This window comes from Rissa tridactyla, chromosome 5, assembly GCF_028500815.1.
Source record: "Rissa tridactyla isolate bRisTri1 chromosome 5, bRisTri1.patW.cur.20221130, whole genome shotgun sequence".
Classification (NCBI taxonomy): Eukaryota; Metazoa; Chordata; class Aves; order Charadriiformes; family Laridae; genus Rissa; species Rissa tridactyla.
The window spans coordinates 31,283,656-31,306,701 of record NC_071470.1 but is presented as its reverse complement, the minus strand read 5'-3'; the positions used below and the strand labels follow the sequence as shown (position 1 = coordinate 31,306,701).

The following is a 23,046-nucleotide window of genomic DNA, read 5'->3' as shown; positions in this document are numbered from 1 at the left end:
TGGTTGAATGTTTGTTGTTCTTTCCCTTTGGATAGTAACTTAGTTAGTCTTCACCTCTAGTTTCTGTTATTTCAGTTTAAATGGTAACTTGTTAACTATATGCATGCCTTCAAAGTTTTCACATTAAATATTCTCTATTCAGGCCTTTTAAAATTTTTAAGTTAGTTATTTCAGTGAGGTGGTAGATTCAGCGTTAGGTGTGTTTGCAGAAATCTGCTGAAGAGGTTGATCTGTACCAGTTTGAGTAGTATTCATAGAATCATACGGTTGGAAAGGGACCTCTGGAGATCATCTAGTCCAACCCCCCTGCCAGAGCAGGGTCACCTAGAGCAGGTTGCACAGGAACACATCCAGGAGGGTTTTGAATGTCTCCAGAGTTGGAGACTCCACCACCTCTCTGGGCAGCCTGTGACAGTGCTCTGCCGCCCTCACAGGAAAGAAGTTCCTCCTCATGTTTAGGTGGAACTTCCTATGCTCAAGTTTGTGCCCGTTACCTCTTGTCCTGTCCCCGGGCACCACTGAAAAGAGCCTGGCCCCATCCTCCTGACACCCACCCTTTCAGTATTTATAAGTGTTGATAAGGTCCCCCCTCAGCCGTCTTTTTTCCAGACTGAAGAAACCGAAATCCCCCAGCCTTTCTTCATAAGAGAGGTGTTCCGGTCCCCTAATCATCTTGGTAGCCCTTTGCTGCACCCTCTCCAGCAGTTCCCTGTCCCTCTTGAACCGGGGAGCCCAGAACTGGACACAGTACTCCAGGCGCGGCCTCACCAAGGCAGAGTAGAAGGGGAGGATGACCTCCCTCGACCTGCTGGCCACACTCTTCTTGATGCACCCCAGGATGCCATTGGCCTTCTTGGCCACAAGGGCACATTGCTGGCTCACGGTCATCCTGTTGTCCACCAGGACTCCCAGGTCTCTTTCCACCAAGCTGCTCTCCAGCAGGTCAGCCCCCAACCTGTACTGCTGCAGGGGGTTATTCCTCCCCAGGTGCAGCACCCTACACTTGCCCTTGTTGAATTTCATAAGGTTCCTCCTTGCCCAGATCTCCAACCTGTCCAGGTCTCTCTGTATGGCAGCACAGCCTTCTGGTGTGTCAGCTACCTCCTCCAGCTTTGTGTCATCGGCAAACTTGCTGAGGGTGCACTCTATCCCCTCATCCAGGTCATTGATGAATATATTGAACAGGACTGACCCCTGGGGAACACCACTCGTCACTGACCTCCAACTAGACTCTGTGCCCCTAATCACGACCCTCTGAGCTCTGCCCTTCAGCCAGTTTTCTATCCACCTTACTGTCCATTCATCTAGCCCACACTTCGTAAGCTTCCCTATGAGGATGCTGTGGGAGACTGTGTCGAACGCCTTGCTTAAGTCAAGGTAGACCACGTCTACCGCCCTCCCCTCATCTATCCATCCGGTCATGCCATCGTAGAAGGCTATCAGATTAGTCAGACATGATTTCCCCTTGGTGAATCCATGTTGAGTACTTCTGATAGCTTTCTTTTCCTCTGTATGCCTTGAGATGACACCCAGAATGAGCCATTCCATCATCTTTCCAGGGATGGAAGTGAGGCTGACCGCCCTGTAGTTCCCTGGGTCCTCCTTATTGCCCTTTTTGAAGACTGGAGTGACGTTGGCTTTCCCCCAGTCCTCAGGCACCTCCCCTGTTCTCCAGGACCTTTCAAAGGTGATAGAGAGCGGCCCAGCAATGACTTCCGCCAGCTCCCTCAGCACTCTCGGGTGCATCCCATCGGGGCCCATGGACTTGTGGATATGTAATTGATCCCTCACTATTCAACACCACTGCCTGCCTTGCTCGGGGCTGTATTTTGTGTAGGTAATAAAGAACTTTATTCTGAAAGCAGTCTTATTTAGCAATATCTTTAGTGTGTTTTGTATCTGAAATAGTGAGCTTATGGGCAGGTTCAGATTGTGCCTGTTCTATTCTTGGGTTGAGTATCTACTGAAAATGGCGCACATAAGAGATGAAATCTAAGAGATGCGGGAAGTGCTAGGTAAAACTATTATAAAAGTTGAAATGATTTATTCAGTTTCTTACGCGCCTGTTTGCATCAACGGTACTTAAGTTGCAAAGTCAGTTGGACATTTTAGGAAGTATTTGCTGTTTGTTAGAGGTGATCTGAAATTGCAGTTGAAGACTCCATGGTGGCTTTTCAAGGTAGAAAGAAAGACATTGTATATCTTGATCAAATTCAGATGGGCTACTCGTGTTCTGCCAGTTGCTTGATAACACAAGCCAAAGAGGAGATCCTCTTTGAGGAATGCTGAGGCTTACCTAAACAAAATACTGCTGAATTATGGTTTTGTTAGGAACTATTCCTTAAACTTTTTAAAAGGGAAAGCATTTCTGGAGTGAGATGAGAGGATCGTTAGGAGAAAAACTGAAATCTTGGGAGCAAGCACTTTTCAACTACCCACTTCCAACCTGATGGAAGAAAAAGGACAGGAATATTTGCAAAGAATGACTTTTTCCAAAAACTATAGTATTATTTGAGCTAAAGCTCTTATATATTATAGCTTAATTCTTCAAAAATTGTGTTCAACAATGTATTTTGAGTTAGCTTAATTCAGCGTGCTTACTGACTGCTTGCTGTTAGACCTTAATGTTGTGTTAACTATATTAATGTATCTCAAGGTTATTCACATAGTTTTCCAACTTCTAGTTTAGAAATACTGTTTTGCTATTTGATGGTTGTGCTATTTTTGCTCAGACAGAAAATTAAATGCTAAAAATAGAGATGATCACTTTTCACTTGGAAAGTAAGATTCTCTGTGAATGTGTGTGAAGAAGCAGGTTTAGCTCCAGTATTGCTACCAGTTAATCATTTAAAAGTAATGTCTGCTTTCGTAGAAGTAATTCTGTGTCAGGAAAGTTAAGAGTAGGAGACACTGCGTACAATGAAATAAAATTCTGCAGTCGTAGTTGTGAATCTGTCTCTTTTTCTTTTTTTCCCAGTTCCTTCGTTGTAAGGGTTGAGGGTGGAGCAGGGAAGAAGCTTCTCTTCTAGACTCGGCTGTAAAGGGTTGTAGGAGCTTATATCATGTTGAAGTGAATGTTAAACAAATTTTGCTTTTCATATTGTGCTCTACATTGCTTGTAGATATGCAGTCTTTTGTTCTGTGAATTTTATTCTCTTTGTTTTACACTCATTTGCTGCAAGTTGTCTAAGCTTGGCCTTTCCTGGCCTATACCAAGTGTTACTATAGGGACATTATTCTTGATGGGCGTAGACTGTGCCTAGAGCTCTGCTATTTTTACAAAACCATTTGGGGGAATGTGGCATATGATAGGATTGCCTCGGCATCCTTTCCAGTTCATATACAAAATGGTTGATTTAGTAGAACTCTTAAGTTTCAAGAACTTGTCAGACAAAAAAAATGTCTAAGGTGGTGATATTATGTGTGAGAGAGGTCTTTTTAAAAGTGGTATTTTTAAGTCTGCAAGACTTGTTCTCATGGTTTATTTTACCCAGCTTTTTTCTGTCGGTTTATTTCAGCATTGTTCTAGGCCTGCTCCACTTTTTCCTTCCTTTCCATTTACTCCTCTTCAGTCTTTGGGTTTTTTTCCCCAATATTTTCTCAGTGGAAGTTACGGAATTAATATTATATTCCCTGTTAAATGTTCCAGTCTTTTTTTTTTTGTTTGTATCCTTCCCTTTGCTTGTGTGCCTGCATGCTCTCAGCAGCAGTTGATATATTAAGTCCTGGGACTACAGGTAGTTGGTGTATGGCTGTTTATGTAATGATCAGAAGAGTGCACCTTTTCCTTGTATAATCATTATACATTACTCTAGCAAGAGTGTATAAATGGTCATCTCAGACTCATTATCATTGTGTTCTTCTTTTAGAAAGAAAGAACTTTCAGCTACCAAGAAAGATCGAGTGAATCATTGCCTAACAATATGTGAAAACATAGTTGCTCAGTCTTTAAGGTAAGACAATGTCTTTAATTTACTGCATTAATATGAATAGCTACTTTGGAGTCCTAGTTTTTTGGAGGCTTCCTGATAATTGCTGATTTTAAATGCTCAAATCCTGTTTAAAACTGAAATTACACTTTTTTTTTTTAAACACCTAAAATCTAAGAAGTAAATTTTTTTTTAAACATTGGTAGAATAGGCATTGTCCTTCTACCTCAGACAGAGAAACTGAATCACAGAGGCGAAATACCTTGCCAGATTACGTAGGAAAGAGCAGGGAAATGATCTCCCAACTCCTAATAAAGCGCTTTAATCTACTGAATGTCATCTCCTCTTGTATAACTGTATATAGAATATGTGTAGTTGGGTTCTGAAACCCCCTCAAAAAATAGCATTGGTGTTTGCTTTTCATAGTGTGCATTGTAATTTTATAATGTTTGTTTATTTAGAAATTCTCCAGAATTTCAGAAACTGCTTGGGATTGCTATGGAACTCTTTCTCCTCTGCAGTGAGGATGCAGAATCTGATGTCCGGATGGTTGCCGATGAATGCCTTAATAAAGTTATTAAAGTAAGAACTTTTATATACAGTAATAATAGATTTTTATCTCTTACCTGCAGTGTCCTGTGTGAATTCACACTGATGTTTTAGTTTTTCTTATTGTTGATAATATCTTGTAGTGTAAGAGGTTAAGTAAGATTCTTTTACTAAATTCTGTATGTGCTCCTAGGAGAGCTTTTTACGCCCAGATCAAGCTATTTAACTTGTCTTCTATTGTTCATCATTCTAATCTATTCTTTTCTTCAGTTGTTCATTAACTTTTTTCTCTTCAAGTTAACCAAAACAAGGACGTGGGCTTTTCTAAAATCATCTTGTTGTATGGGAGGTATACTCTATTATCGTTCTGTAAACATAAAGATACTTAACATGAGGAAAGGTAAAAATGTTATTAAAAAGCAGGCTGAAAGATGTAGTGGCTTTTCATTCCAGACTAGTAGTATGCTGTAGTTCAGGTAGTGTGATTTCCTGAGAGTTGGAGGAGGCAATAATTAGGAAAACATGGTGTTCTGGAGATTGTTTATTACCCTGCTGTGATCCAGAATGAAGAGCTTGTTGTAGAACAGCAGACAGACATTCATATGAGGTCAGGCAAGGTCTAAATCTTGATTGAAAGTATTGTAAAGTGAACCTCTTGAGTAATTAATGTGAGCTGCTCCTTCCAGGACAGGTTTACCTTCACCTGCCTTTTTTTCTTCTGTCCATTTCCCCCCACACCCCCCATTTTCTGAAATATTTGACCTTTGAATCAATGTAATTATTCTACTTGATGCAAAGGTTGTGCTTTAGAAATATACAAATAACAGTTTTCTTTAGCATGAGTTGGTGTGTAGAAGCAAGCAAACAAAACCATCCCTATTTCTGTAGGGATTTCTCTCAGTTAAGTTCTATTGGTGTGGTATCTGAATGAATTAAGTTTTTGGGGATTGAGCTTGTGGTTGAAAGTAGCATGGAGCAAATTTACTGGTTATGTGGTGTATCCCATAATGACAGGGAATGAGGAAGTGCAAATATGTTTCGCTTTTCTTGTTTTGCCCTGTAGCACTTTGCTCTATTCATTCTGATTTAAATGTTTTTCCATTTGCAGGAGCTTAGCACTCTATGAAATGCATACACAATTATATAACTTAATTTGCTTTAAAAGGTGCTCTGAAACAGTTCTAAAGAATGCAAACTTACTTTCTTCTTTCCATCAAATTCTTCTGTCAGCTTGGTATAAAATTGACCTCTTTAATTCACTGGTCTATTTAATATTTTTGCTTTCTGGCATGTTTCAAGGTAACTTGAAAAACTTTAAATTATTTTTTTTCCCAAATATTTGTATGGTAGTTTGTTTTGTTTTAAAGATTAAAGTGACTTTAAGTGATGGAGTCTTCTATCAGTTATTAAGCTTGCCAATCGGTCACAGCTATAAAATGGTAATAGTTGTGATATTGCAACCACATGGATGTATCAGACTTATTGAAATTGGTCATAGTTTGCATTCTGTTTCTGTGTTTTATGCAGTGTGGAAGCAATTTAGCCTTCAGGCACACACTCTCTTGTGTATAAGTGCAGCGACAAAAAATGTGTGGCTTTATTTTTGGTCATGCAAGTAGCAGTGATGCTTGTGATGAGTGGAACAGAGCCGTTGGGCCCCTAAGCTTGCATATTAGTCAACATTCAGCTTTTTTAGTAACTCAGGCATTTTGGAGACTAATTCTGTAGCTGGAAAGATGCTTTATATTTTCTCTCTTTAAATATAAGGATATAGGTGTAAGCATTGCTTGTGTAACTGTGTGTCTGTCTGGAGTTTGTGCTCATTAGTGTAATTAGAATGCTAACATGTTTGTGTAGGCAAGGCTGTAAACTGAAATGGCAAGTAAGTTTAGGTAAACACTCTGTAGGTCATCTTTAAGTGCCGCTACGCTTACCTGTTAGAACCTCACAGACAGCATAAATTGCTCAAAGTTTAAATAGCTTTGGTGATACCTTTATTTAAAAGGAAAAATACCATGTTGGGAGTTACCGGATTTCTGAGGGTAAGGTGTTACTAGAGCTGTCTTGTTTCTGAAGCTGCTGTACAATATTGTAGTATTCTCTGTGCTAATGGTACTGGTGGGACTGTTCACACAGATTGGAGTATAGTTGGTCTCAGTAATTTGTGATTTATTATTTCTAGTAACTTAAAACTTGGCTCTGCTTATATTTTTTTCTGATTAGGATGACTTTTTAGATTCTAGCATGCTAAAAATAGGTGTATGCTAGTTAAGAGTTGCTCCAGTTGAACCTGTTGTAAGGACAACTTATCCTTGAAGTCAAAATAGCAGCTGGTGCCTTTTTGTGTTGCTTGATATCTTTATGTACATGAACAATGAACTTCCTATAAAAATTAAGTTTTGTGCAGCAAGATTTATCCCTGCCTATTGTCATCTAGGCACCTACAGTTAATATTTGGGGTGCTTATGAACACCTAAAGATACAACTCAGGTAAAAGTTTTTCTGAGGAAGGTAATACCATTTTATTGTAATGAGTGGTATAATTGGGGGAAATGAAATTTTGGGGCATACAATTTTAGGCTGGGGGAATCGTGCTTTGGAGGAGCCACAGGCACTTCACTGACCGTACTTTAGCAGTTGGGGCCTCTACATCAACATGTGCCATGTAAGAGTAATCCTGTGAAGATGTGAGCTTAATGGTTAGTGGTCAAGAAGGCAAATAGAAAATTAGAAATTGTTAAATTATTGGGCAAGGAATAAAGAATTAAATACTAAACATTATAGCACTGTATAAATCTGTAATGTAGGCACTTGCTTGTTGTATGAAGCTCTCATTTCATCTGAGGAAGTGGTGGTGGAAATGTTCATAAATAGTAGTACATACTAGGAAAAAAATGTAAGAGAAAGGCTGATCATATGTATACAGAATATTCCGTAGGAAGAGATAATACAGAGCAGAACTATTTTCCTATTTTTTTCTTCTCTGCCATTTTAAAGACGGAGGGAGAATGATCGAGTTGAGATGAACAGAAAATTACTATTTCTCGGTGCTTACTTTCATTTCACGTACCCTAGTTGATAGACTGCAGGTTCAAACTACAATGAATGCTCTGCCATGCTATGCTTGATTAGGTCCTGGGATGCGATGCTTCTGGTGTCCAGAACATCTTGTAATAAATGGATGCGGAAAATGGGCTAATTCGTGAAAGAAGAGTTTTTCAAGGGCTGTTAAAGGTAATGGTACAAATACAGCCTCAGTTTGAGAAATAGCAGGAGGCTACTTGACAGTGGGAATGTATAGCAGGAAATACCTCTCACTGCTTGTGAATGCTATTTTTGTGTTTTAATATTCTATTCATGAGTATCTGTTCCTGGTGACTGCCAAAAAGCACGTTAGGTTGGCTCTGCTTGCAGTCTGATCCCATATGGCCTTTTTTTAGGTAGAATGGGTAAAGCAGTCAATATTAACTGCAAATAACTGATAGAGTTTGTGGAATTTATCCATGTTTCTGTTTTGTGTGAAAGATAAAAGTGTCTTTCTTCAGTATTTAGCACTTTCCTGGTTATCTATCAAATATAGGAGCACTTAGATAGTTCTGTGCCTTTTTTGAAGCTGTTTTATTGCAAGTGTAACTTTATTCCTGTGAAGTGTCTCCCCTCTGATACAGTACTTTCTCAATGCGTTTTATTGCAGGCTTTGATGGATTCCAATCTTCCTAGGTTACAATTAGAACTGTATAAAGAGATTAAAAAGGTGAGTTTCTTGCTTTCATGTCCTTTTGTAATACTGTATTTAGTAAGTGTTTTAATATACTGGAATGTGGCATTAGTGTAAATAAATAGTGTATGTCTTTTAAGATCAAGGTCAAAGCTTCACTTTTGAAGGGTCTGTGACTGTTTAATGTATTATTCTACCCAGTTGCTCACTGTTGGCCCCATTGTTTAGATTTAACCACTCCTGAAAGGTTATCTGGCAGAAAATGTGGGAGCATTTGGTGTGTACAGCAGTCTGTGTTAACCTTAGTGACTCTGCACCCAAATAGATAAGGCATATTCATGATGTTTACTCCACTGACGGAGTTGGAAAGAATAACTTCAATAAAAGGGTGGTGAAAAGTAGGTGGAGGACAGTGACATTCTTAATTTGATGTAACTTCTTGGAGGAACCATTTGATCAAGACCTGAAGTGACCCAATACAAGTTTTAACTACTGTGTTTTGTGAATGTATGATGCGTGCTTACAACTTCTGTAGGAAACATGGGTAAAAATACTGAAACATCTATCTTTGCACCAAAAGTCACAATTTAAGTGTGTCCACAGGAGGAATTTTAGTAATAACCTTTTTGGAGTATATGACTACAAAAGAAAAATGCTGTATTCAGGACAGTATCACTGAAATCATGTCTCTTGCGTCTATAAACAAATCCAAGGCTTGTATGGAGAGAAAATGTAGGTGTTATTTTTCAGACAGTAATGCTATTGGTTTTTGTTATATATCTTTGGGAATTATAGGAGTCTAGAAAATAAAATAACAAAAGCAATGTGGATAGCTTTTCTTCTGTCAGATGTGGACTACTTGTGTTGTTGTACCTTAATGTCATGCAAAATTTTTGAGGGTATAAAAATGGACGTCTAGGTAATTAACAAAAAACGACCAATATAAACAAAAATTGGACATTTCTGCACATTATGACTAGGTGCAGGAGGAAATATCTTATTGTTCAGGTGGCATGTGCTTCTTGAATAGTTGCTCTCAGATTCATGGCAGAGTCAAGAGAGAGGTAGCAGGCATAACAAGCACCCAGCAGACCAAATTTTGCTTGTGCATCGGTTGTATCACTTTAGGAGCCATGCCAGAGTCTGTTGTTTGGCTCTGAACCTGAAGAATGCACATTTTGTAATTCACATGCAAGTTTGTTTTTTTCACTTGTCATGCTAACAAGACCGTGAGCCTTTGATATACTAGCTAAAGAAAATAAGAAAGAAATGACAGTTTCTAAACATCTTAGTTCTGTCTTCAGAGGGACTGGATTTGAGAAGCATTTTGATTAGGTTCAAAGTACAGTAGGTACACAACTTCTCCTAGACATCTATTGACTTCCATAATTTTCTGTATTTCCAACAATACTAGGTGGCTTTACTATATCCTTAGACACTGGATCTAAAGGCATTCTGACTCAAGTCAGGTGCACAACGGAAGGTGTCAGTACAGACAAATAGATACTAAATGTAAGCATGCAAGCCGTTATGACGTGGTACAGATTAATACGTGGGTTTGGTTTTTTTGGGGGAGCTCAGGAGCAGAACATTATTTGTTTGCATATCTCCACTGCTGTCAATTTTTTTCTTCATTTATATCTCTGCAACTGTTCCAGTGATTTTTAGACTCTCATATCATCAGTGTTTCTTTGTTGGTTGATGACTCTCTGTGGTATTTTAAGCTGATTTCAGCAGAGTGGAGATCTCAGTCATTTCCTTCTCTTTCTTTGTGTTCCTTGTTATTCATTTTGGGTCACTCAGAACATTCCTAACACCAGCTAGAAAACTGAAGGCAGTCATGGAGCTGACTTCCCTTCCTTTTAGCTAAAGGAAATCTATGACTTCCAGGCATCTTATGTTTTTATCTGTTTAAGTAAAAAGGTATAAAACTGTATAGTATTGTATGTTATAGGTATTTTTTTAGGAAATGGTTTTGCTTGGTGAAATGTAACGATTATATACACTTTCTAGAATGGTGCTTCCAGAAGTCTACGTGCTGCACTGTGGAGATTTGCTGAGCTTGCCCATCTAGTTCGGCCTCAAAAGTGCAGGTAAGCACATCCTAGTAATGAACTTTCCAAAGAACAATTAACAAAATAACAGATGTTAACAAAATGTTACTGTTATCGAGTTCTAAATGTATAATTGGGAGGTTAGAAGAATTCCTATCACATTATTCTCTCTGAAGTAGCTTTATTAGCTGGTTTTCTTCTAGCAGAGTTTTAGTTCTGTGCTGTACATGACGCTGGGGGAAGGTGGGGGGAAAACTTGTGAAGACAATGACTTGTATTTTTAAGTGTATTCTTCTCTGTAGTTCTATCTTAATGTCTGCAAATTGTATTCAGAAGACTGTTGTCTCTTTTTCTACATTCTATGTAGCTAACAGGTACATTTTTATAATTCAGTAATACCACAGAGTTTGAGTATGAATTAAAAATGTTTAGATGGGTATAGTTGTTCTGATCTCAAATTCGTTTTTCTCCTTTGCCATCCTTAGGCCATACTTAGTGAACCTTTTGCCCTGTCTAACACGAATAAGTAAGAGACCAGAAGAATCGGTACAAGAGACTCTAGCTGCGGCAATACCAAAAATCATGGCAGCATTTGGCAATTTTGCAAATGACAATGAGATTAAGGTATCTTTCTTTAACCTATTAGTGCTCCCTGTTATCTCAAAGCCCAGTAAGCTATCAGCATTGTCAATCAGATGTTACAGAAAGTAGTGTTACAGCAGCATGTCTGAATTAAGGCAAAAGTTGCCCTTGCTTGATGTACATTAAGTAATGCTTTGAATGAATGAAAAATTACATTTGCTGACTTCTTAATAGTCTTCTGTCTCCTTTTCTTTCTCATAAAAAGTTAAGTAACATATCTTTGTTTTTAGGTTTTATTGAAAGCTTTCATAGCTAATCTTAAATCCAGTTCACCTACTATCCGTCGAACAGCAGCAGGATCAGCAGTAAGCATCTGTCAACATTCGCGAAGAATGCAGTATTTTTATGCCTGGTTATTGAATGTACTTTTAGGTAAGATTCAGGGGAAAAAAAATTAAATTTACTTCGGATATACATAATGTGAATTTTTTTTCACATGTAGGATACTTATGTGTGAGGTTTTCATACAAAGCAAGGATACTTAGGCTACCAGTTACGCTGCTGATGCTTTCTCTATTTTGTATTAAGTTAGATGAAGATGTGAAAATCTTATTTGTATCTCTGTGTGCTGCAATGCTAATCCAGTAATGTTGGAAGGAAACAGACAAAGCTAAGGAAGCAATAAGCCTGTTGGAAAATGAGAGGTTCTGGAAGAACTTGCTCAGGAGTCTGTGAAGGCTTGAACTGCTCACCATCTTGTTCGTGCAGCAGGTCTGAGGTGGAGGATATGACAGGCTGTTCTCTGGGTCATGAACGTATGCCCTGTAACCTTTTTTTTTAGAAGTACCACCATGTAGATTCTTTGTTGAAAACTAAACTTAGACCAGAAATTGTTGTTTGTTTTTTTTTTTTCAAAAATTTTATTTAAAAGCACTCAACTTTGCATCAGGTATTGCTTCCGTATTTTGTCATCTGAGAAGTTTGCATGTTCTTTGGCATTTTTTGCAGCTCTGTCTGGATTGTAGTGGAAACTTGCCTCGGTTTTGTTACTGACGAGGGGTTCTTTACTATGTAGACAATATTGCAAAAGAAGACATAAGGAAGACCAACAGATACATACAGCGTTATGCTGTTAGCTTTGCTTCTTTTAAGAACGGGTGAAAAATTCAAATGCCACTTAGTGACTTTCCTCACTCTGTGTGATTCGAAAATGATGTACTTTGTGCACACATTGTTCTTTCCTGCCTCAGAGGTGACGTTTTATGATGTCCTGGCAATGGTACTGAATTCAGACAGTAGCACTAATAGGAACTCCATGAATTGATTCGGATATTTTTTTTCTGCACAGAACGTTGTGTTTTCTTACATAACTTATATTTGTTCTTAACATGTTTTGGGGTTGACTCTGTGATTAGCAGGTAGGTATATGGAACAAGATTCCAAAAACTTGAAGGACAAGACAAAAAGTGTAAACATCATTCATTAGGATAGTAGCACATGTGTGTGTGAGGGAATTATGTTTGGCCTTAATTAAGCTACCAAGTGGAGAGAGGAGGCAGGTAAGGGGAGCAAGAGAGTCTAGGTCACTTGGTGAAAGCATCAGGTATTACAAAAAAGAATTTTTTTTCTTTTTATTAAGTGAAAAGAGGTAGGGAACAAAGAAGGTGAGACAGGATACTCTCAGCATTCTCTGACATTGCTTAAATCATTGACAAATATTAAATAATGCATATTTTTAAATGTTTCTACATTTAGAAAGCATTCTTAAGTTGCTGCTAGGTTCTGTGTTTGGATTTTTTAAAGAAGCTATTATATGGACCACATGAAATAACGTTTGTGTTGAAACTAACCACTGTTGATAACTGATTTGTCTGCTTCTTGTCTATGCCTAGGCTTGCTGGTTCCTGTAGAAGATGATCATCCTACTCTTTTAATTCTGGGTGTTTTACTTACACTAAGGTATCTCATACCTTTATTGCAACAACAAGTAAAGGATACCAGCCTGAAAGGCAGTTTTGGAGTAACAAGAAAAGAAACAGAGATTTCACCTTCACCAGAACAACTTATACAGGTAAAATATGAATAACAACCCTATACCTGAAGAGTACTAATTGGAAGGAATAGTATGATACAGCACTAGTTTGATGTTGAACATTCTGAATTCTTGGTAAATGATAGTTGGCCCAGTGACTGGAATTATTGATAAATAAAGTTAATGATCAGAAGTCCCAGAACAATGCATCATCAGTACTTGTTAGATGTTCCCAAAGGAGCTAAAGAACTTCATAATCATTAAGGTGTTCTTTGATGTGATTCCTCCTTCTATAACAACAATAAACAGAGACTTCTAACTAAAAGGCAGTTGAAAGGCTACCATTAATTGATATTTTCCTGTTGGAAGAGTGTGGTGAAGATTAGATACAGCAAATTTCAGTCATTTTTAATGCGTCGCTGAAGTTTAATGTGATATATGAGAAGGATTGTAGTATGTTGCATCTTCATAGAGACTTACTCCAGTACTTTGTTCGGGTTTAGGTTTATGAATTGACTCTGCATTACACCCAGCATCAGGACCATAATGTTGTGACTGGAGCTTTAGAATTATTACAACAGCTCTTTAGAACGCCACCACCTGAACTTCTCCATGCCCTGACCGCTTCAGGGGGCATTGCACAGGTCAGTGTATCCAAAGATGAATCTGCCAGCAGGAGCCGCAGTGGGAGCATAGTGGAACTTATAGGTAAGATATATTTTTGGTAATTCGAGTAAAAGGAGATGAACATACATCACCATCCCTATTTCTCAGTGTAAGCCAAAAGTATGAAGGATAAAACGAAATATATAAAATTATGCATGACTCTTCGTTTTTTCCCAGGTACAGTAAAGGTTCCGCCCCCCCTTTCTTTAAGTGGGTGTACATTCATTAAGTAATGACAAACTCAAGAGTATTTTTTTTTTTTTACAGTTTGTGTTGATAGGTTTTTTTGGTTATACAGAGCAAGTTAACTGTGGTGACAGATGTTTTTGGCCACAAAGTTAATGTTCTTCACGTCAAGCATTTGACAACTGTGATTCATAAAAACCTGATCTAATCATAATTTATATTAACTGATAGCTCCTTGCTGAATACCAAAACCAGCATGAAATTAAAGCATGACTTAAGTTTATCCATAACTTTTTAAATCAGCTATCAGTGTTCTTGTCTGTGAAATGCATGTTCTTAAAATTGTCTCTTAACTACTACTTACCTGTTTCAAACGAGTCAATCTCTGAATTCCATAAGGACTTCTGTATTGAACTAACAGATCATTCTAATATTGCTGCTATTAGAAGGTAATTCATTAGCCGGAAACAATCATAGCAGTGAAGTTTAGAGCATATTTTTTTAAAAAGCAAACTTTGCACAAGTGGCATAGAAAAATAAAAAATCATTTGATGGTAAATGATCCAAAAAACTTGTACTTCAAAAACAACAAGATTGCTATTTCTTCCTGGCTTTGGGCTTTTTTTTTCTTCCCATTTGTGGCTATTAGAATTCCTTCATGATTTCAGCAGCTCTGTCTTTGCCCTGATGTGTTACTTTCTGTGATTTGCAGCTGGAGGGGGGTCTTCATGCAGCCCTGTTCTTGCAAGAAAGCATAAAGGTGATTATTTTCAAAACCAAATCTTTAATTGCATTTCTTTCTGATTATTTTTTTTTCTTCCCCCTCACCACTTCATTGTCTTGCTGAACTTCGGTCTTCATTCACAATTGCCTTTGTGTTATCAGCTGAGTTTAATCACTGTAAATTTTACAAGAATTCTGACGCAATTTCTGATGTTGCAATCAACATATTCTAAAGTTATTCAAAGCAGTATAATTTTATTTGTTTCTGTACTTCACTGGCAAAATTATGGTGATGAATATTGATGCAATTTTCACTGTTAAAGAGCACATCTAAAAACAGTCTCTCTCAACAGGGCATTCTTCTTTTTGATGATAATACTTAACTTTTTTATGAGTTACATTAAAGGTTAACCTTCCTGGTTTTGTTAGACCTGTTTTGTTTTTTCTTCTTGTTTCACTAATGCATGTGTATGTTTGCATGCTTTGATATGATGCTTTTTAATTCCTTTTTCTGTTCTCGATGATTAATGCTATTCATTTTCTGTCTTACTATGTATTTTTTCATTTCTTTCCTCAATAGGTAGTTCACTTAGCGGGGTTTTAAGTAATACAATTTGCTCTGAAGTATTCTTTTCACAGTTTGTTCATGAAAGTATTTTATATCTAGTTATACGTTGACACCAGTCATACCAGTACTAGAATCACTGTAGATACTGCTGTGTAACAGTTTAATTGCCTGTTTTAGGTGACCAAAGCGTTGCTACTGCAGTGGAGTTACACGTGAGTGTAGTGCAGTCAGTGCAAGCGTAGTAAGCAGAGAGATGTGCAACACTAAAAAGAAAAACTTCAAGGGAAATAGACTAAGTAAGATTATACAAACTTTAAGGACCCTTAGAGCGACTAGCTTACGCTTTTTCCAAATGTCCTCCCATTTCTGTGTGCAAGGAATCTCATAATGCTTAAAGAATGTATACCTACATGCATTAAGAATATACCTAAATGTGAAATAGTGTGTAGAGCTGAGTGAAACTATGCTTACAGATGTAGTGATAATTTCTAGTTTAGAAATGACAGTGTGTTCTGAAAGTACATACTGCTGCAGCATCCAAAGGTGAGACAGAATGCAACAAATCAGAATAACAATGCAAAACACTTTTAAATGAAAAATGGTAAATCATCATTTTGGTAGTTTGAATTGTTAGTAGTCTGCATTGTAACTTTGAAGTATTAATAATAGTGTAAATTCAATTAAAGTACTTGTTAAAACACTAACCTTTCCTTCACTCAGTTGGAAAACACGTTTGAGTCATCAGCTTCTATTCTCTTTCAAGATCATGGTATGAAGATTTTTGTGGTCTAAAAAAATGGCATAAATGAATTTGAAGAAATCTGTTCATGATTTTGTGTTTCATACAGGTTTAATTTCAAACTGTTAATTGTTCATTTCCTGCTGCTCTCTGTTGTAGAAAGGAGGGAAAAATCAACCCTATTCCCAGTTCCTACTTGAAGTTGTTTTGCAGTCTACTGCCATATAAGTAGCAGGCTTCTGCTGTTGGCCATGGGTGAAACTTCTGTAGCTGTAATGCGCCTTTGTGTATAGGGATGTAAAGTAAGGGTGATCTACAGAAATCTGTGATTCTAACCTTAGAACTCAGATATTCCATGTCCTTTGAGTCTTAGTGCTTCAGATCGGCTTCAGTTTAGAGCAGCTGGCCTATGTTGATTTCTTTATGTTTCAGCTTCAGAAAATTATTTGCAAAAAAGGTGAAAACTCATTTTGAAATGAAAGACTTATGTTCTGCATTTTTAACTGATTTTTTTTCCAAATAGTGGAAAAGTATGCTACAGCTTGTTTTATATACTCATTTAAACATACAAAGCCTAGTGTGCCTAATAGGTGTTTTTCAGTGTCCATCCTCTTTCACTTACTTTTAAAGGTGATCAGCTGTGGAAAGCAGAATATCCTGGTTTGTTTCAGTGAAATGTCTGTAAATATGAGAAAGAATAGAGAAGAATATGCTATCTTTTATGCTTTTTGTTGGGAACTCTTAGCAGGATTTTACTTATTCTTTTGTAGGAGTGTGTAGTTCTCAATACCTGTTGTTTTGCATAGAACATACATGGTAATGACACGGTTACTTTTCTGCCTAACTTACCAGTTTGAATAGCATAAAATGTACTTTTTGGAGTAAGACAATTCTACAGTGTTACTGCTATGTATGAAATCAGTTGTGATAGAGAAATCAATGCAAAAGTTTTTTTAATGCTTAAATGTTAATTTAATGTTAAGTTTTTATCCTCTGGTAACTTAATGAGATGCAAAAGAATTCACCTAGAGTTTTCAAAACATTGGTATCTTGCATGGTGAAGCTTGTTCTAAATGGCAGAACAGGCTTATCTCAAAGCAGTTATCATGAATCCCTCTGTCTCAGCAAGTGACTTGCAAGATCCAGGAGGACAGGCTCAGTAGCTCCCTTTGCATTCTGCGTCCTGTCCCATTTACAGACTTTTCAGTGCAGTTAAGACCTTGGTTTGCTCCCAGACAGTGTGTGTATCAGCAGGTATCTTTCTCTTTCCACTGCCTCTATTTAAAATAGCCATTGCTCTGTGAGTAAGAGAACTCTGTGATGGTTGTGTTAGGTCGTAAGTGGTTCTCATTTTTCCTATGGCAAAAGCCTCTGAAGACTTTTGCCTTAGTAGTCCCTGGATTTTAGTGGCTGTTATCCATGGTTCATCACCCTGTCCCACTTACGTCATCTTGTGCTTCTACTCTGTGCTGCTCTTCCCCCTAGGCATTTCCCATTCTGTTATCATTGGGGTTCCTAGCCCAAACTGCAAGCAGCCTGTGATAATTTTCATAGCCTTTAGGAGGGAGACGTCATTTATTCTATTACTTTTGGTATTTTATTGTCCTTCTGAGTTGTGAACAGACATCCAGATGCCAGGTGTCCAGTCCTTTGTAATAGGACATACTTGATGAAATCAGTGGGATCTTAAACATAGTCTACAAAAATAAACTAGAATGAATAAGGTCCTAGGTAGTTTCCCAAATGGTTACACTGTTCAAGAAAACTATTTGTTTTTTTCCTTGTCACTGCTCTCTGTTTCTCTCCTGATCAGGTAGTGAGGGACTGGGTATTCACTTTCTTCATTCCTCCCTCTTTTTCCATCTGTTGCCTGTCATAGCTTTGAAAAAAATTTTTTAAAAATAGATTTCACATCTAACTGACTTCAGCTGTTCAGCATTTCAAGTTGACTGTAATTTTGGAAAACTGTAAAGGTTTTTCTTATATCACTTCTCAGGTAAAATACTTCTTGGCGAAGAAGAAGGTTTGGAGGATGATTCTGAAACCCGATCAGATGTCAGCGCTTCATCGTTTGCAGGTAGCTGGCTTTCCCTTTAGCAGTGCAATCAACCTGTGTTACTATACATTACATATCCATTCTTTTATTGCTCTATGTAAAATATGAAAGTGATGTGTTATGGTGACTAGGAAGTGGATGGGCACTCAAAAGACATGATAACAAAACTGAAACCATAAATACTCCTGGGTATAAAACTTAAGCTTACCTAATGAAGTTGACTGAATTTGTTTTTTAACTGATAGACTGTCACATTGAGCTACTGGTATAGATGGAATGGCATCTTACAGATGCTTATTGCCTTACCTGTAGGTTAAAAGTTTAGTTATACACTTTCCTTAGCCTGGTTTAATATGTGGCTTAGTATGTGGTGTCCATATCAAGAGTGAAAAACAAGTATAAACGTTTGATTGACTTACAAATGTCTGTATTTTGCAGCTTCTGTGAAGGGTGAGATAACCAGTGAATTAGCTTCTTCATCAGGGGTATCGACAGCTGGGTCAGTAGGGAGTTCAGCTGCTGATTCTACTGGACATGATATCATTACTGAGCAGCCACGTTCTCAACATACATTGCAGTCAGACTCTGTAGACCTGACAAGCTGTGATTTGACAAGTACAGCTACTGAAGGAGAAGAAGATGATGTGCTTAGTAGAAGTTCCAGCCAGATCAGTGCTGTCCAGTCAGATCCCACTATGGACTTGAATGATGGTACCCAGGCTTCCTCACCAATTAGTGACAGCTCGCAGACTACTACAGAAGGTCCAGACTCTGCTGTAACCCCTTCGGACAGTTCTGAAATTGTAAGTGTGCAACGGGCAGAGGGGGGATCCCCTTTTACTGAGGGGCCTGACATATCTCAGAGCTTTTCCATGGAGGGCCCAGACTTGGATTCATCTACTTATTCGTCTTCTGCTTTTCCGTCCTCAGCTAGTAACAATGGAAAGGTCAGCAGCTCACACCTCTATTGGAGAGCTTGACCTCCTTTTAACACTTTCACTTCAGCAGTAGTTAAAGTCTACAGGGCTGTAATCAGTGTGTTCACTGGGTGGGTCACATGAAGGCATTAACAGATTGTCACTTACTGAAAGGAGGATGTCAATATTAAAGGTTTGATATAAATATATCCTCTTAGTAGCGTATTCTTCATTTTGTGTAGATATTTTAATTGTTTTGATGCAGGAGGACTAATGGAAGTGTTAAAGGGTGAACAGTCTATTTGGAATGGTAGAGGAATACTTTTGAAACCTAATGCTTCGCATTTTCTGCTTGTGCTTTTTCACTTGGCAACACAACTCTTTTTTTTTCTTTTTTTCTTTTCATTCCATCTTAAGGATTTATCCTACACTGAGCAAATACTGCATGATTTACTAATGTAGTAGTTACATATCTCAAACACCTGAAATGTGTTTCAATACACATACAATATGGATACAATATAGCTATTTTAAGACATTTGTCTCTCTTAGGCAAGTGTTTTGTGAGGTTGTAATAAAACCAGCAAAAATATCATTAGTGGGAGCAAGAACAGAAAATGCAAAAAGGGGAAAACTCAGAATTTCTTAAGTTCTTTTTTTCAAACATTATCAAACTCTTGACTTATGTCTGCTGATAGTAACTTTGGAAGAGCAATAGTCTCTTACCACTACAAAAAAAGTTAAATTTACAGTTATGATAAGCAAATACTTCTGAAAGTGTTGAGGATTCAAGAACCAGAGGAGCGATGATAATTGTACTGTCTCTGAATTAAATGTAGGCTGTGCAGAGCCCAAAGTGAGCAGGCGTTTGACAAGTGTGTTTATTGACAAGATGCATTTTTCTTGTCAGATTGTTGCATATGTCAGTTTCCATACTATTTACAAGCATTAGTTACAAGTGAAATTATTTTTTCCTAATTGATAGTGGGTTGTCCCATTTACTTACACATGGGCTTTTAATGAACAATTTCCAGGTGCTTATAAAATCAGCGAGTAACTGAAGAAGTACTTACAATGAAATGTTTTTTACTTCTACTGTCTTTTATTAAAAATATAACTTTTTGTCTTTTTTGGTTATTTTTCCATATACCTACTGCCTATATATCGCATTGGTACCAAGGATCAACTGTCTTCTAGAAGTGTCCATTTTAGTAGTCCCTAGTTTATAATGAAGGAATATGTTCAAACTTATTTGTCCTACACAGTGTGTTGTCAGTTTGACTTTTCATAGCCAGAGCAAGTGAGGTTATGGGAGAGTTTGACAGCAAGAGGCAAGTTCGGTTTGTGACAATAAAGGTGTTTGTTGTGATTTGTAACTGCTGAGATAGAGGGACAGTTGTGTTTGGAATAAGTTATCAAGGAGAGCTTGCAGGGGAGGGAATGCAGCAAGTGTTTGACTTTCTTACTGTTAATGTCCAAGTTCATGGCTCAAGTGGGAGACTGTCAGATGTAACTATGGCCTCTAATAAGCCAAATGCTGGAGGAGGAGAGCAGCTGCTTTAGGGTCTACACACAGCTGTACGCTAATATTTATCAGGCTCATGTTTGCTTTCACATTATTTCTAGATTACTAACACTGCATGTTTGAGATGTAGTACTGTGTGTTAAGCTAAGTTATGTTAAGTCCTGTCCTTGCACTGTGTAGGTTCTGGAGGGTGCTGAAGGACAGTATTCTGGAATGCAAATCGGGCAGCTGCAGGATGAGGAAGATGAGGCCACAAATATTCTCCAGGATGATTCATCAGAGTCTTTCAGAAATTCTTCTATTGGTATGTTGATAAATGGGAAGGGGGGGAGCAGAACTGGTGACACCTTTAAGGCAGGTGTTACAGGTGCATCTGCTGCCTAACTTCCAAGAGACTGAAGACTTGCGTAATGGATATGAAAACCAAATAAGTAGATTGAAATGTAAAATAAGGAGTATATTTCAACACTTCTAATGAATCACTTGTTTTCATCACTGCTAATTTATTTTTCGTGGTTGTATAATTAAGTTCAATTAAAGTGCTTTTAATTTGCATCTGAAATGTTATTTCATGAATTGCCTCTTTCTAAAGCTCTTCAACAGCCTCACCTGTTGAAAACTATGAGCCATAGTAGGCAGCCTTCTGATAGCAGCGTAGATAGATTTACATCAAAAGAAGATGCAGCAGATCCTGGTGATCATGAAAATAAGGTGAGAATTAGTCACAGTGGTCTGGTTTAAAGTTTAAAAGAACTAAGTTTAAAAAAAAAAATAAAAAAAATAACTACAGTTAGGGTCATGTGAATTAGTGGTAAATGTGGGTAGCCTTTATATGTGGTGTACTTCATTATAGGTCAAAATAACTAAGGTTGAATAGTAAATCTGAGTTATAGCCTGAATTTCATTTAACGTAAGGTGAATATGCAAGTGTTGATATCTTGAATGCAATCACCAGCAAAACCATAATAGAACACAAACTGCTGAGAACACAAACCCCTTTTGTCTGTACATTAGTAGCGTACACTGATACTTTACTGAAATATCTTTGTGCTGGTGCTAGTTGTGTAGGTAACTTTGTTCTCTCCTCAGAAGTTGTTATGTCTTATTCTTTGAGCCTCTCTTTCTGTGGTGAGGCTCATGCTGTTCTAACCACAGGTTACTGATTACCTCTTAACGGTTTTCTGACTTTAGCTTTGGCCTTGTTCTGAGCTGGGGCAAAAGGAGTTTGATTTGTGGCAGGCAGAGAAGCTTGGGCTACTGGGGAACTCTAACTGTGAAACTACAGAAGGTTGCCAGCCTTCTTTGGAAAGATCTTAGGAATTAATTGCTTCTCATACAAAGTTTCCAAAAATCATTGCTTGGTGACAAAAAGCAGTTTATCAGATTCCTTCAGACCCAAACAGCAAGTCTGGGTAATTCAGAAAATCTACAGAATGATTGTTGTTTCTGTGATAAAACTAAACCAGTTCTGTTACTGGTTACAAATTTCCTGAAAGCATGAAATTTTAAGGCCTTATTTTGGAATATGTATTAAATACATTTTGTGATACCATTTTTTACACGTGGGGATGTGCAGTATTTCTAAATCTTGTTGTGATTAATATTTTATTTAAGTTAAAGATTAATTTTTATCTATATAAAAATTGTGTTTTGCCTTCAATAGCCCTCCAGGGTAAAGGGAGACATAGGTCACTATACTGATGGAAATTCTGCTCCTTTAGTGCACTGCGTTAGACTTCTGTCAGCCTCTTTTCTACTCACTGGGGAGAAAGGAGGTAAGTTTCTATTCAAGGCTCGTTGGTTCATCGTGTCTCTCAATGTACAAAGTTGGCAATGTGATCAGTTTACTCTGTCTGGAGATTTTGGGGGTGAGGTTTTTTTGTGACAGTCCTGATTTAAATGATCACGCCAGAGTACAGTAAAACCTAAAAACACTTAAAAATTTATGCCATTTTACAATGAATCCCATTTTGAGCCATTGGGCATATAAAGAAGTGTTATGGTAACTTCACCCTTAAGTCAAATACTTAATTACTTCTATGATTTGTAAATTCTTTTGAGAAAACTTGTAAGGCTATGATGGTTTATATATTGTATGAAGCTGTGAAGTCAATCTAATATCAATATTTCTTTTTATCATTATTGGGTGCCCAGTTTATCCACTTAAAAAGTATCAATATTTCAGTAAAAGCTAAGGAAACAATTTTCTGAGTTGCAGTCTGTTCTGTGGAAACTCCTAAAAACAAGTTCAGAATAATTTAGTTCTTTCAAGTACTTGTCTTAATATTTTTACAATTTCTTTTGTTTACAATGCCTAATTTGTTTTAATTAAAACAAGATTAAAAGTATCTCTTTCTAGTTTTATAACTCAGTTGTGTTTGAATTCCTTGTTGACGTTTTCGAATATACTTCAGGTAGAGGAAGTGCTGTTGTACCTATTTGTGTTTGGGAATTGCAACTTCAGATTTGAAATGATTCAGCAGTAGTAAAGCATAGAATTGACCTAAGGTTTTCAAAGACCTAGCTGAAATCTCAAGTTGAACTTTTTTCTCTACTTTTAACATCCTATAGCATTTGCATAATTTAGCGTGACCATTTTTCATGTGTGACGGTCAAAGAGAAGCTTTTTAACAGTACGTGATTGTTAGAGGAGGCTGTTGGGGCTCAAAAGAGGACTTATTTACCTTTTCAGCATAATAATAAAATGTCAGTAGGGATTTTCCAGAAAGCCTTTATGGCATACACTGGTGCTTCCATTTTTTTCACCAGGAAGTCCGTGTCACAGGTATGTGTGTATATGGC

General features: G+C 37.5%; 1 protein-coding gene across 2 annotated transcripts in view; it reads left to right on the top strand.

The window, feature by feature from the left end:
- The window catches only part of HTT (huntingtin), an 88,210-nt gene that overhangs the window by 4,221 nt on the left and 60,943 nt on the right, over positions 1 to 23,046 (top strand). The window contains exons 2-15 of one of the 2 annotated variants that reach the window (XM_054202106.1): positions 3,870 to 3,953; positions 4,391 to 4,511; positions 8,173 to 8,232; positions 10,210 to 10,289; positions 10,736 to 10,874; positions 11,123 to 11,264; positions 12,725 to 12,903; positions 13,368 to 13,572; positions 14,429 to 14,476; positions 17,743 to 17,823; positions 18,241 to 18,605; positions 20,425 to 20,548; positions 20,837 to 20,955; positions 21,908 to 22,019. In XM_054202106.1, the coding sequence (XP_054058081.1) occupies positions 3,870 to 3,953; positions 4,391 to 4,511; positions 8,173 to 8,232; positions 10,210 to 10,289; positions 10,736 to 10,874; positions 11,123 to 11,264; positions 12,725 to 12,903; positions 13,368 to 13,572; positions 14,429 to 14,476; positions 17,743 to 17,823; positions 18,241 to 18,605; positions 20,425 to 20,548; positions 20,837 to 20,955; positions 21,908 to 22,019 (1,859 nt within the window). The remainder of the gene's footprint in view (positions 1 to 3,869; positions 3,954 to 4,390; positions 4,512 to 8,172; positions 8,233 to 10,209; positions 10,290 to 10,735; positions 10,875 to 11,122; positions 11,265 to 12,724; positions 12,904 to 13,367; positions 13,573 to 14,428; positions 14,477 to 17,742; positions 17,824 to 18,240; positions 18,606 to 20,424; positions 20,549 to 20,836; positions 20,956 to 21,907; positions 22,020 to 23,046) is intronic. The other variant, XM_054202107.1, reaches the window with a different exon arrangement.